General features: G+C 38.0%; 1 protein-coding gene across 2 annotated transcripts in view; it reads left to right on the top strand.

Annotated features, from left to right (window-relative positions):
* Positions 1 to 15,635, top strand: part of galt (galactose-1-phosphate uridylyltransferase) — a 34,984-nt gene that overhangs the window by 3,465 nt on the left and 15,884 nt on the right. For both annotated transcript variants that reach the window (XM_067575370.1, XM_067575371.1), the window contains exons 5-7: positions 5,465 to 5,594; positions 7,187 to 7,243; positions 14,875 to 14,997. In XM_067575370.1, the coding sequence (XP_067431471.1) occupies positions 5,465 to 5,594; positions 7,187 to 7,243; positions 14,875 to 14,997 (310 nt within the window). The remainder of the gene's footprint in view (positions 1 to 5,464; positions 5,595 to 7,186; positions 7,244 to 14,874; positions 14,998 to 15,635) is intronic.

Here is a 15,635-nt window from a genome sequence, read left to right as displayed (position 1 = left end):
TCATGACGACTTGAACTGTGCAAAACAAAAATGACAAAACCACACCAAGCTTACATTATGATATATTTTCCCTCTGTGTAACCAGCAGATGGGGATGTTTCCTCACCGCTCCACTGTGTACACTAAGAGCTAGATGCTTGAATGAGTTATGATGACATGGATTTCAGTAGAGCTGCAACGATTAGTCTATTAATCCATTAGTCAATCGACAAAATGATTCAGCAACTATTTCGATGACCGAGTAATAGCATTAGTCATTTTTTTGAGGAAAAATGCCAAACGTTTGCCGGTTGCAGTCTCTGAAATATGAGGATTTGAAGCTTCTATGTGTTATACATCAAAGTAAACTGAATATCTTTGGGGTTTGAACTGTTGATCAGACAAAACAGGATATTTGAAGACATCATCTTGGGCTCTTAGAAATTATAATAGGCACTTTTCTCTATTTTCTAACATTTTATACACAAAATGATTCGAGAAAATAGTTGCCAGGTTGCTCGATAATGGAATCATCATTAGTCTTTGTCAGAGTTGGTAGATTTTGAGAATGCCTGACAGGATAGCTAATCCTTTCTTATTGCTCACTTACAGAGACGTAATTACAGCACCTGCAGAGAGATGAGTTGCACAAAACCTTTGCAAATACATTTTTACTCATCTTGATCCCAGATGTCACATGGTTCTTACGGTGCCATGGATCAGTAAGTGAAGATTCATGACTGCAAATACAAACAGAACCCACTCATATTTCATATCATATCAAAGATATGTGGCTGTCAGACAATTGCATATCTTTAAAGACATTCCTTTACAGTCCTGCCATTTTGAGAATACTTGGATGATTCTGCCTGACAGCAGAGTTACACAACTGCTAAATAATAGATTAAATCAAAACACTGTACTGCATGTGCAGGTTGAAAACTGAACTTGGGGTTGAAATCCCATGTGTTGGCAGAAGTAGAGGCTGTCAGTTATTGCTTGCCACACACACACACTCTCAGAATAATGAGGCGGAGAAACAACACTGATTGACTTGTTGTGCTGTCTTTGTATTGATGTTAAGTTTCCAGGTGTTTTTCTGCCTTGCGGATTTAGTCTATTTGTGTTCCGCATTTGTGATTTTCTTTTCATGATGTAGTGGCTGCATGCTTCCCCCCCCTTTTCATGTACTGCACAGTTACGTTTTTGTTGTAGTGTGTTTGGAATATGCTCAGTCCAGAGTTGTGGCCAAGAAAGAGGAAATTGAACCACAGCTTGTTGCCTTGCAGCAACATTCAGAGAGCCAATTAGAGTGCAAAACAAAATAGGAAGTGTGATTTTGGAGATTTGGGTCACGGGAGACAAAAGAGATAGGATGACGGAAGAACTGAGAAAATTCCTAATTCCTTATGGCATCGCCTCTTCTCAGTCATACAGTCAGTCTCAGGAGAATGATATTGAATCCCAAAAGAAAAGATTTGGTAACACTTTAAGTTACTTGCTATATTTGTTTGTGTTTTCTTCCTCCATCTGATGATTGTCTCTTATTAGATACAGTGTGGCGGTACTGATCCTCCAGACCTCAGCTGATCGGAAAGTAGCCTGAGAACCAGCTCCCAGCCACATAAAAGAATAACGAAAAACAAATAACAGTCACTCGGAGAAACCAATTCACAGGGTTCTGTACATAGGGAAACGTCCCCTTAACAAATGCCTCTTCAATAGTAATAATGAAAATATGCCTCTTTGATAATTATAATGAAAAAATAATATTTATATTAAACAAAATAATGCCTGGAGGTGTTAGGCTGTCGTGAGGCAAGTACAACCCCTTGCACGAATAGCACTAAGATCAACCCGCTGCAGGTAACTCGGTTTTAAGGATTATTTTTTGCATTCCCTCAAAAGGTACACTCAAACCAGAAAGGCAAAAGACCAGAAAGAAGACTCAAAAGGGCCTGAACAGACCAGAGTTTTTGTCTGACAATCTCTACAAATGATGAAACTAATTGAGGAAAGAACAGAATGACCAGGGGGTGCCATTTCTCCCCTCTCTTAAACCCCAGAAAAAAGGCGTTGCCACACCCTGATTGGCCAAGAGGGAATTAACTCAGCAGCCCTCAATTACTATTTGGGAGCCAGTCCCTACACCCTGCACAACAGGTGATCTGAATACCCCTCCAATCAACCCAGAGGGATTTCGACATACAATACGAATTCGGAACAGGGAGACACTTATTTGGAACAGGGAAATGATAGCAAGCCCCACAAATGGGTGACTGCTACAACATCAAGACCCACATTCTTCATGTTCAATGAAAAAATGACAACAATGTAAGATTGTGTGGACTTAAATTGCAGATAAGTCCATGCTTTATTATTAGAAATTGACTTTGGTTTGAATTGATGTCTCTTTTTAAAAACTTAAATAAATGAATACTGTAGGTATGCTGTCTTAGAACATTGTCTCCATCAGTATCAATCACCAGGACACAGTAAACAAGAAATTTTGGAGACATAACATTTGGGTACAAGTTTTTACCCATCATTTAATCATGTAAGGGTTTAACAGTATTTGATCAAATAAAGTGAAATCTTTATCACAGATTTGATGCATCCTGGCCTGTTCAGTCAATACTGCTGCAATAGGAAATACAGGTTTGTGACTATAATGTGTGTTAATTGGATAAATGAGGGTTGAAGTTTTAGATGGTTCTGTTTAACACTGTTTTAAAGTGAGTTTTGCTGAGGTCTAAACACACTCACACACACACACACACACACACACATAAATACACACTGGAGTGCTGGCAGCTCCTAAAATACTCATGAACAATTCATAAATACGACCATTCAATTTTGCTCAGAGCATAAACACCAAAGTCATGTTCAATAATTGATCATGTACTAGCTGCTTGGGCCCAAGAAGAGCCTGACTGAAATTTCATTTTTTTCTGACTCCAACAGTCAAGGTGGTATCCCTGGGTATTTGAGGATAAGGAGAGAGCAAACATACACATGGACATTGTATTATCTTACACACACACACACACACACACACACACACACACACACACACACACAATGAGGACATGAGTTGAGTACACACACCTTTTAACCTCTGTACAAAGTTGTTAAAATGTATTTACACTCTGAAACCATGCTTTTTTTCAATTGCTCTTGCTCACTTTTTGTCTCAACAGAATTCTTCTTAAAATGTTCAGATATCATGGTGGATATCACGAGTAAAGCTATGATGTTGTAGCTTCAAATCTGACCCAAGACATGTGTTGCATGTTATCAAGTCAGTCAGTCAGTCCCAATGGTGTCTGTCTTTTGTGATCTTTCTAATAAATGTAGAAAAATATCATCAGATTCTGTTGCCCGTTAAATTCTGAAGTACTATATTGTGTTGATTTCCTGATTGTGCTCCCTAGTTTTACATTATTTCGATTATATACCATTTCAACATCCACTTACGTTGCTGGAGACCTTATTTTGATACAGAAAATAAAATCTTGAGTAAAGCAATAACATGGTGTTCGATCATAGGCAGAGCAGACGGTCACACTGAGCCTGATAGCATCCTGCTATACAACACAAAAGCCACAGACTCTGAACAACAACCCAAATTAGCTTTCCTGCTAAAGTCTCCTTCTTATCTAACTTACAAACATGAACATGCATCTTGTCCTGCACCTTGGCTTGTTGAACGAGCCACCAAACAAATATTCACCGAGTAAAAGCACACCGCCAATACCATTTAGCAGGCTAGATAGCTAATTAGCTGATTAGCATGTTAGCTCCTTAGCATGTTAACATAAATGTAACTTTGGTCCAGTTAGATGCTGGTTTGGTCATTGGTCTTCAAAATGCCTGTTAGTGACACACTGTCTAACCATAACTTGTAGCTACAGCAGTTTGTTTACTTTGTCTGTGTTCCGTACAGTTTAACACTGGTAGCCTCCCAGCTAATATCAACCAAACTTGGACTGACACAAAAAGAAGCTGCTGGACTTTAACCTTTGTACCTTCTTTGTAGTTTAAATCTTGATTCACTTTAATCCCAGTTGAGATAGCTTACTATTGAAATGGCTGCAGTTCTGAGCTCTAATGAGAAAATGAGAGAGATCCTTGAACATTAAGCGTTCAGATTCGTCCATCTAGGATTTTATTGATAACATCTTCACTTTATTTTCCATACAGCAGCATTCGAGTTGGATGATGATGATAATGATGATTTCATAAGGTTGAATTTAACCCTTAAATTTAATCAGGGTTTGTATTGGAGCTTCATCACTTTGGTTGTGATTGTTTATACGAGCAGAAACATTCATCTTAATCTTCAAGGAGCGATTTGTCAGGCTTGTTATTTATTAATTGCAAGCATTTTTCAATGGATCCGAAGAGTCCCACTAACAAGAACTTCAATGGAAAATATGTCAGAGAAGATGTGTAGCTGTTTTTGAGAGGTGGTCTCTGAGAAGTGCAGTAGTTTCACGGCATTCAGCACTTTGCACCAGAGATAATAACACACAGCCTTGCAGATTATCACTTTTATTAACCAGGCCATTCCCAAATAGTCCAAGGATCTTTTTTTATGTATTTCAAGGAAAACCCAGGCAAGACAGCAGCAGCACTTTTATTACTTATTAATCAGACCCAGAACAATAACAAAACATCATAATAAATAATAGACACATGCACACTAAAAAAAAAACTAAAAGCCAGACAGAACAAAGACAGTATGGAAGGTGAAGGTTTTAACACCTGGTATTATCACCTAACACTAGTGAAAAAAGTGAGAGAGATGTAGCTTCACACAGCCCAGATCAGACAGAGCGCCTTTTAGCAGCCTGGGGCAGCTTTTTGTAATTGTTTTCAATGAGAGTAAAGCTTTTTTGCTTACTGCTTTTGGTTTGCTTTTGCTTCAACTCAGAGCGGAAAAGCGCCTGAGGGAGTTTTTCCCATCGTGTAATTGGATGAATTCAGAGACGAGCCTTCTGTGGTGGTGACGACAACAAGTGGAGATAACTAAACCAGTCTGGGACAAACTAGTGGTAGCTGTTGCTGGATACCCGGAGCTATATGACTTTACCAACCGTAGTTGCCATGATCTGAACAGAAAAAAGCAGGCATGGAGCGAGTTTACTTCACAGCAAAATAACAGAAAGGCTTAAGGACAGGTGATTCGGTGGTTGCCTAGCAACAGTAATAAAAAAAAAAGACGCAGCAAGCTGCTCTTTTTTTTTAATTGTAGGCTTCAGTTTTAGTTTAGTTTTGTTAAAAGCAGTGCTTGACACCACTTTTAGGCACGCTAGTGGCATGGCTCCAGGGATGGCAGTGTTCTGAGACAAAAACTGGATAAATCGGCATGATATTTGGTTCAGACATTCATGTCCACCTCAGGATGAATTGTAATAACTATGGTGATTCCTGTAATTTATCTTTCCTGCCATCCTCTCTTTCTTCATCTCTCTCTCAGTAAGGTGATGTGTTTCCATCCCTGGTCTGACGTCACCCTCCCTCTCATGAAAAAAGAAGACGTTGTCAAGGTGATTGACAAGTGGGCAGAGCTTGTTGAAGAGCTAGGCGCCACCTACCCTTGGGTTCAGGTATAGGATGCACAAACACCAGTACGCAGACACAGTCATTTGTATGCACATTAACACATACATCATTAATCTAATTTCTCTCAGGGATAGGTATCTGTAAAAATCGAAAATAGATGAACTTTTCACCTCATATTCTTGCGTCACTGATCATTCAGTTTTCTGCTGTTCCCAGCTTTCCATTTAATTTGTCCTGTATTGGATGAGATGAAACTTTAATCATGCCTCTGGGCAAAATTCAAGCAGCAATAGGGAGAGCAGGATATGGATAAGATAAGATGTCGGTATTTATATAACTAGCAATTAAATTCTTCCTATATTACACACTGACAATATCATAGCAAATAAAGATACCATGTTTTTGTTGATACATTTAGAGGTTAGAAGTTGTAGTAAATCTTTACTGGTTACATTACTTTATTGGGTATATAGATAGAAGTATGTGCTCAATGAATCTGAAAAACACAGCTTTTTTTGTCGGTCCAGTGTGTTGAATGGCACCAAATACTACAGTACCCATGGCCCTCATAAGCCATTACTGACACAAGCTAGAGCAGCATAATCACAGTTTTAGCAATTATGAACAAATCACTGCACTATAGTTGCTGAGGCCATCTTAAATCCAAAACTAAATTAAAAATATTACATATTAGTATCCATCTGGTCCTTCAAAGGTCAGCCTCTAACTTCTGTACATTTAAAGACTTCTGTTCACAAGTTTTTGTGTACACAATCTCCATTTTTCATATTATTTTGTTTTGTTTTGTTTTTAAATCATAATTTAGCTATTTTATTGTACTCAGTCCAACATGGTCAAATGATGAGTCACGTATCATTAGCTATGGGATAAACAAAAATGGGGTGTACACCCTCAGAACACTGGCCTTCCAGTAAATCCAAACCTTTTTGTCTAGTCTACACAGAAATTCAACCAGTGTGTTCATTGTGAAGTATTGACATTTTTTGATTAGCTGTGCAGGCCAACCCAGTATAGGAAAATACCAAAATACAGTATTTTCTGCATTTCATGACAGATTTTGGCTTATGATATTCCTTTAGTGATCTAAAAAAAACCTGTGAGTGTAGGCATCTGTTAAAATATCCAAGAGCATGGTACCGAATCACTTGAGATCCCTAAAAATTCTCACCAAATAGACAAATACATACACAGCCACAGAGACAACAGTATTAATTACCAATATCAGCACCAGGGACAGGACCATTCTCCCAGATTACTCACTGAAGTGATTCCTTTTGAGACACTTGTAAGTTGTAGTCCCCTGCATCAGTAAACATTTGCTCTGTTCAAGAGCCCTTGAGACAGACCACTTTGCTTGTTGACTTCTGGAGCAAAACAGGATTTCACTTACTTGTAGAGTCCAAGGATCAAGGGGCTATAATTTGTCACTGCAATATCTACTTTGGCCAAAAAGGCTTCACAATGGCTGGGTGATTATTGAAATAATAATAATGTGAATGATCGTGTCTCTTCTTCAATTTTTAGTCTTTATCGTCATTTCAATTTGCTTTGCCTTAGTCAATTATGATTTTGACTAACTTCTCCTTTTTTTTTTTTTTTTTTTTTTTTTTTTTAGATCTTTGAGAATAAAGGAGCTATGATGGGTTGTTCAAATCCACATCCTCACTGTCAGGTAGGAAACATAACTGTACTGAATACATACTGCTTTGACTTATACCTACAGTGCTGCTTGAAAGTTTGTGAACCCTTCAGAATTTGCTCTATTTCTACATAAATATGACCTAAAACATAATGAGATTTTCACACAAATCCTAAAACAAGATAAAGGGAACCCAGTTAAACAAATGAGACAAAAACGTTAAACTTATTCATTTATTTATTGATGAAAATTATCTAATCTTACATATTTGTGGGAGGCAAAAGTGTGTGAACTCTTGCTTTAAGAAACTGGTGTGACCCCCTTTTGCTGCAATAACTTCAACCAAACGTTTCTGGTAACTGTTTATCAGCCCTGCATATCGGCTTGGAGGAATTTTAGCCCATTCCTCCTTACAGAACAGTCTCAAGTCGGGGATGTTGGTGGACTTCTTTGCATGAACTGCCTGTTTCAGGTCTTTCCACATAATTTCTATTGGATTAAGGTCAGGACTTTGACTCAGCCACTCTACAACATTAACTTTCTTCTGCTCTAACTATTCTTTGATAGAACGACTTGTGTGTTTAAGGTCGTTGTCTTGCTGCATGACCCGCTTTCTGTTGAGCTTCAGTTCACGGACGGATAACATAAACAACTTTTCCTATAGAATTTGCTGGTACAACTCAGAACTCATAGCTCCATCAATGATTGCAAGCTGTCCTCGTCCAGAAGCAGCAAAGCAGGCCCAAACCTAAGGTTTTTATGCTGGAATGAAGTGTTTGCTTGTCACCAAACATAATGCTTCTCATTCAAGCCAAAAAGTTCGATTTTGGTCTTATCCATCCACAGAACATTTTCACAATTGCCTTCTGGCTTATCCACGTGGTCTGAAGCAAACCGTTGACGGCAGCAATGTTCTTTTTGGACAGAAGTGGCTTTTTTCCTTGCAACTCTGGACACACACCACACACACCATTGATGTTCAATGTCCTCCTGATGGTGGATTCATTAACATTGACTGTAGCCACTGCAAGAGAGGCCTTTAGTTTCCTAGACATCACCCTGGGTGCCCTTGTGACCTCCTGGACTATTACACACCTTGCTCTTGGTGTGATCTTTGTTGGTCGACCACTCCTGGTGAGGGTAACAATGATGTTGAATTCCCTCCATTTGTACATGATCTGCCTGACAGTCGACTGGTGGAGTCCAAACTCTTTAGAAATGGTTTTGTAACCCTTTCCAGCCTGGTGAGCATCAGACTTTGATAGTGAGTACCCAGATTTCTCTTCTTTAAATTAGGCAGGGCCTCCCAGACTCACACCTGATTGTCATCCCATTGATTGAAACAGATGACTCTAATTTCCCCTTAATAAAAAAATACAATGATAATCCTAGAGGTTCACATACTTCTGCCACACACAAATATGTAACATTGGATCATTTTCCTCAATAAATAAAATTAATATAAGTTTTTTTGTCTCATTTGTTTAATTGATGTCTCTTTATCATGTTTTAGGTCGTATGTATGCACAAAATAGAGCAAATTCTAAGTTATTTTAAGTACCACTGTATATCCAAATGTATAAACATTACAACTTATTTGCTCTGTTTTGTCTGAATTTTGATGTGAGCGATTTTAACTAAGAAAAAAAAATGCATACATCAACGTACATACACTAACCACTTCTCCCAATACTTCTGCTTTCACGATACAGTGTTAAAATAAATGCTTTTATCACATATGCACAATACAATCTGAATCTGTCACATTGATCCAATTTGCACGTCTGAGCTGCTGTCCCTGACAGTGAAGTTAAGATGTGTTAAGAACAACTCACTTAAAAGTTTTGCGCTAGACAAGTCTCAACGTAGAAGCTGGTAATTGACTCCTCATTCATAAATCTCCAGTGACCGTTTGTCACGTTTTGTGTTCGTGCATATTTGTGTGTCTGTTATTTCTTCCTTGATTGTTTTTTTAAATGCATAGTCACACCTATATTACTGTTGGTCGTTTTCTTGTCTTGTCATGTTTGCCAATTCATTGTGGTGATTCAGGCAAGACTAACACCTCAGAGAGAAAACGAGAGAGGCATTTCCTGTCAAACTGTCACCCAGACGGTGTGATGCTGAGAAAGAGCACAATCAGGAGGGAGAATGACAAAAACAGAATGATGGTTAGTTGGGGCAGACAGAGCGATATGTTGAATTTTAAACAGAGAGTTATATGTCAGCTATCCAAGCAATATAGAAAACAAATAAAGCCGCATAGAACCTGAAATGAAAAGACCACTGGACTGGAACCGATGGGAAGTCATACGAACAAAGGAAGAAAGGCCTGTCGGAAACAAAAAAACAGGTGTTCAGCCTGAGAGTCCAGGGAGGAATTCTGTCTTCAGCCTGCCCTAATATGTACACTATGAGAGGGCTTTCTAATTGGACACGGGAGCCACTTTGAATGAAGCCATTATACCAAGTTCAATTGTATTTGTGAAGGTAATAAACTAAGATGAGAATGCAGATGGGAATATTACTGAGTGATAAGTAAACAAATTAAATTGCAGATAAAGACAAAAGAAAATTGTTAGGCTAAACTAATGTAAGTATAAAGAGACAATACAGTACGTTGCCATGACAGTAGAGTACCATATTACCACATTACAAAAAATATGGAAATTTTTAAAGGAAAAGGTCATACAGGTTTACACTCCCTGAGGTGAGGAGCTCACTAAAGGTCTGACTGTAAAATACTACACCACCTCTCTGGTTGATCAATGAAATTTCAAATCAAGGAAAAGCTTAGGCTTTTGAAGTAAAATAAGTATTTGGCATCCCATAGGATGAGTAGAAACAAAACGCCTGAATCATGTGCTGTGAGGTTTTCTAAAGCTAGAATATAGACATTAACAGCAGAGGGCAGTATGTAACCTCAGAATAAGATGGTTTGAACACACTGTATAATAGATGTTCCTCTGGTGAAAGTTGTTTGTTACATCAGAATATTGCATCAAAAAAGTAGAGAGCAACAGCACCACTGTATAGAAAGAAACTTTCTGATTCAGATGGTTAAAAGTCCCTTTTCTTATATAAGCATTCAGGTGCCATTAAAATCTTTTCTGTACATGCATAACTGTTACCAGATCAAAAAAAAATAAATGTTTTGTTTTCGTGTGATCTAGTATGAAAGGATTTCAAACAGAGCCCAAATCAAACCTGGAATCGGGCTTTGATGGAGCTTTTTTAAAAGTTTTAGCAGTTCTGCCTCTTTTTTGTTTCTTCTCTCCTGCAGTCCAGATTTCCCTTTCTAAAGACATCAAAGTCCAAGAAAATAGTTGTGTAAGTGTGTGTGTGTGTGTGTGTGTGTGTGTGTGTGTGTGTGTGTGTGTGTACAGCCGGACAACCCCTCCAGGCCAAAACGTAAGAAGCAAAGATCTAAAACTCTGAAGAATAAGGAACAGAAAATGTTAATCATAGTCTGGAGGCAGCATTGCTTCTGATAACTTTGGTCTCACAGGAACGGAGTGTATGTATGTAAGTGGAGGAAGGAAAATGTATGCCTCTGGAATAGCAATATCCTTTTCTTTTACGTAAGTAGCCTAAACTATATGCGGTATTAATTCTGTGAAGTGCTCAGAATGTATTTGAAAACATTTGCCTATCAGGAGCAGAATGATACTGAGTTCATTTTTCTCCATAAGTATGTATTTCACTCTTGAAGAACAACACCTGCAAGTAAGAGTGATACCTTTTACTTACATAACTTGTCCTGTGGGAATAGAGTATATTCTTTGTTTTTCTCTTGAGCATTATTTCCACTTTTCTCGTAGAATCAACAGTCTGCTGCAGGATAGGAGATAGATCCGTGTATACTAAAACACAGGTGTACAAATAGACCCACAGCTACAGATGTTGGCAGGCATGCAGATATATCCACACACACGCCTGGAGGCATGCAGATGTACAGTGTTTGCACATATAGTTCACAAACCAACCATGTCTTTTCTCTTTCTGTCTTTCCAGAATCAGAATCATTTTCCAAAACATGGTACAGCCTTTAGCCAATATTCAAAAAGGGCCTTGATATTAACATTACGCTCAGCTGATTTCTACTCACAGTGCAGTCATTGTGTACAGAATCATACAAAGGCTCAGGGCAAAAATGCCAAGAAACATTAATAATTTGCAGCTTTTTTAAAGATCACTTTGCATTTGCTTTATTACATATTAAATATTATTCATAAATCTAAACCCAGGATGATGAAGCCACATGACAGGTGCCCTAGAGGCAAGACCAGCAGGACATCCATAAAATGCCTCACAATTACAAGAGTACGGTCTTGACTTGCTCTATGTGAAAAGTGCCTTGAGATGACTTTTGTTGTGATATGGCGCTATATAAATAAAAATTGATTGATTGATTGATTGAATTAAAATATTATGAAGCTCCTGATAATCAAGAAGACCTTGTTTATATTTCCCACATGAAGTTAATGCTACTTATTGTCCCTTGTTGTAAAGGGAAACAAAATGAGGAGCCTATTACAGCATGAATCCTGCACTGCATTCTGGGTGAAAACATGGAGGAGTGTTTAATCAGAAAACAATTTGCCATGCAGCCTGAAACAGCGCGGTGTTATATACCACAGCAGCTGAGAATGCCTCTGATTATTACTCTGTTCATGCAATGGAATACTATAATTGAAAAACTACCCCTGGTGACACAAATATGTTACTTTCACTAAAATTGCACAGAAATAAGCCTAACAGCTCTCAAAAATACCCTCTGAAAGCAGTTTACAATAATTCTGAACCTGGACAACATGCACAAATAATAAAATGAAAAGAACTCTTGTCAGTTAATACCAATAAACACACAAACAGCTTTGCAAAGCAGCAATACTGTAACTAATCAGTCTTCTTGTGAGCATATATTGCATGTTTTTTTGTAATGTAAATATATCCCATTCAAAACCTCAGTAATGGTTTTCTCAGATACTGATTTGCAGCAGTAAATCGGCAGCTAAATGTCAGAGTCATTTGGCAGTCTTTGCCCTACAGTCAATAAAACACCATGAGATGCAAACATAAATAATCAGAATGTCTGTGAAGATGTTTACTGTTATCCATAAAAAGCTTTCTGAAATGCAATAGAAGTACATTATGAGGCAGTTTTTGCAGCCTTAAGGTGTGATAGAAAATGAACTGTAGTGCTGTTTGTGGAGTTGAACGTGGATGAAAGTTTTCCTCAAAAATGGCCACAAAAGTTACCATGAGTAACTCATCTATTTTGGAGCATCAAACTTTCTGTTTTCTCCAGGGACTTTTTCAATTACAACTTATTACCAACATCTCATTTAGAGAGGGTACTGTCTGGTACAGAATGCCAGCTGGTGGCTGATGAGAGGAAAGTATGAACAGTGTTTGTCTCAGTTAGATATCAAAACAGCTGCTTTAAACTTGTAGATCTTTTTTTGAAGATATGCAATTAATCACAATTGAGAAGCTAATTTTGTTGGTGTGTGTGTGTCTGTGGGCACATATTAACAGTATGTTAAGTTTATTTGTTAGTCAGCTAAAATGTTGCACACTGATTACTACAATTGTAATTTAGTGTGACTTTAATATTATGTACAGCAAAATTATTCAGTGTATGTTTTTTCTCTAGTTTTATGTGAAGACAATACAGTTTTTTTCACATATTTTACATTGTATGTGGAATCACCCTGAAAGTATTGTTGCATATATCATTATTTTCCGGACAGTATAAAATTCATTTTGTGGAGACTATAAACATCACATCTGTTTTTACTTTTGGTAGTGTGACATTATTGTTGTATGGTGCACACCATTGACAATATCACAACTCTATGACAAGTAAAAGCACATACATATTGTCACAGTTCATGTGTTGGGTAACAGGGTTGAGGACTTGAATGCAGACACACAGACAAGTTTTGTTGAGTTTAAGGCACTTTACTGAGACAGAGGTCAAATAACTTGCTTACAGTTGAGCAACAGGTGGGCAGTAAGTCAGAACTGGCAAACAAGTCTGAAAGGACAGGTCACAGACTGGCAGCAGGTCATACCATGTGTAGCTGATAACAAAAAGGTGACTTGCAAAGGGTGGAAAACTCTGTGAAAGCATCTGCTAAAAAATGCAGGGGCAAGAAGAACTGAGAGGTTGTAAAGCTGAAGAGGGAGGCAGAGCAGGTGTCGCTATGACAGACATGGGTCCTGTTTTCCAGCCATTAAACCCAGGCTTAGACTACTTTCAATATGCATCTCCATTTAATTTCATTTTTTATCGAGGACATGTCGCGTCAATGTCCTGAAAACTTGGTTTCAAAGCTTAAAGATCCCCCCCAGACATTTTTTAAGACATATAAAAGTACTCTGCGTTGATTAATAATTTGGGTCTGATATGGTTTTTCCTCATAAAAGTTCAACACCTTTCTTAAAAATCCTTAAAATGACACATACTCTTTCTCCTTCATGAAAAATTCAGAATCTACTAATATGCAAATATTATTAATTTCAAAAGTTTAACTGCTGGACATAAGATATCACCTGCTTCACTTCAAAGTCTGTTCTCAGTGTATGTGCACTGAAGGCTTCAAGTTTCCATATAACACTGTGGTCCAGTTTACAATACAAGCTGTATACTGGACACAGTTGGCTGCAAAATTGTTATGATGCCACAAATCATGCTTGTAGGCACTCACCTTAAACAGACATTTTCAATGGGCAGAAAGAAACTTTCCTCCTTGAACAGATGAAAGTGAAACAGCCTTCTAGTGTCAAGCTCTGCACACACATCATTCTGCACAGTGAAGCTCAAAAATCCAACTGAAGGATCAAGAAGAAAAACACATCTTTGACTGGAGGGGGACTTTGGGTATTTTGCAAAAACATTTAACATTCATGATTAAATAATCGACAACAAAAGGTAAAGGTTTGTGGGAAAAAAACATCCATCCTTAGCGTCCTGATGAAGCCAATCTGCTTTATCGGGAAGGGATCATATATTACTGATGCTGGCCTGGCAAAAATCTGATTGGTACATGCAAGCACATGACATCTTTTTCCACCTGAGCACTGCCACTTCAAACCAGTGTGGCAAAAAATACGATCCCTCACGTTAAATAACCAGAACTGGTCTGACTTCAACAGAAAATGTTGTTTTCATGTACAGCAGGACCCTAAAGCTCACAGTAGAAGCTGATTGAGAAAATATGTTTCCAGGGCATTTGTTGCCTGGGTTAATGGAACCCGGCTGATTGTGTTCACTATGATGAAGTACCTATCTCAATTACATTTCAGTCTCTTCAAGCTGATTTTCCTGCTGTTGAAATAAATGAAAGCCAGTGGCTGTCAGGGTAAATCCATTTATCAATCTTAAAAACCTGGGAGGAAAAAAAATGAAAGTGAGTTTTGAAACCCAGAAATCTCTGCACATGTGAAACATTTATTGATTGAGTGATATTGATGAATGACCTTATTAAACGGACTCATTTGGAATCATGGCAGCAAGATAAAGCGAGCAGGTTTCTAAACATAGTGTGATACAAATAGACAGGTGCACACAAACCTGCATACTGTAATTCTATGGTTTCTGTCATGTCTCATCATCATCTTTCTCCATCTTCTTCTTGCTTCCTATGACATCATAGGTGTGGGCCAGCAACTTCCTGCCTAATGAGCCAGCTCTGTCAGACCGCTGTCAGAGAGCATACTATCAGAAACATGGAGAGCCGCTGCTGCTGCAATACGCCAAGCAAGAGGCTGAGAAAAAGGTACAGCTAGTACACAAGTCAACACAAAGTACATTTCGAGCTTAATTTTACCCCCAGAACACTTATAACTCATAATTTAATTTTCCTCTGGTCTCAGTTTTGGATGTCCTACATTTTCCTGAATACCTTTCAACAATACCTCAAAGGATTTTTTGCACAGGAACAGAAAACATGTGCAGTTTATTGTTAATCTCAGGGATTTTAAGTATGTGCTGGAAATTACAATGAAATTCAACTTTGATGAGCCAGTAATTATGGTTGTATGGATTTCCTTAAATGATTAGGATTAAAATTAATACAGAAGCAGTGGCAAACATTTAGTCTTGGATTTCTCAGCAAATAGTCTGGAAAATACATCATGGGGAGATACACAACAAATCTGACATCCCAGGCTATAGAGGCCAAATATGGAAAATCAAACCATTATACATGGCTTAAAAGGCATGTTTGATTAAATGAAGTGCTTTTGAATTGCTGCATGGATTACCTCACTAAAAATTTGCATTTGATGATCATGAGCAATTTCATAAATGGTAATGGGAACACCAGTCGTTTTAGCTAACTGCGTGATAATGGCTTACAGTAATCATCCGGGGAATTCTCCAAAAATGTTTCTAAATATACGGTTTATGCATCAA

This window comes from Thunnus thynnus, chromosome 19, assembly GCF_963924715.1.
Source record: "Thunnus thynnus chromosome 19, fThuThy2.1, whole genome shotgun sequence".
NCBI lineage: Eukaryota > Metazoa > Chordata > Actinopteri > Scombriformes > Scombridae > Thunnus > Thunnus thynnus.
The sequence above is the reverse complement of the archived record's forward strand: the minus strand, read 5'-3'. Positions and strand labels throughout refer to the sequence as shown.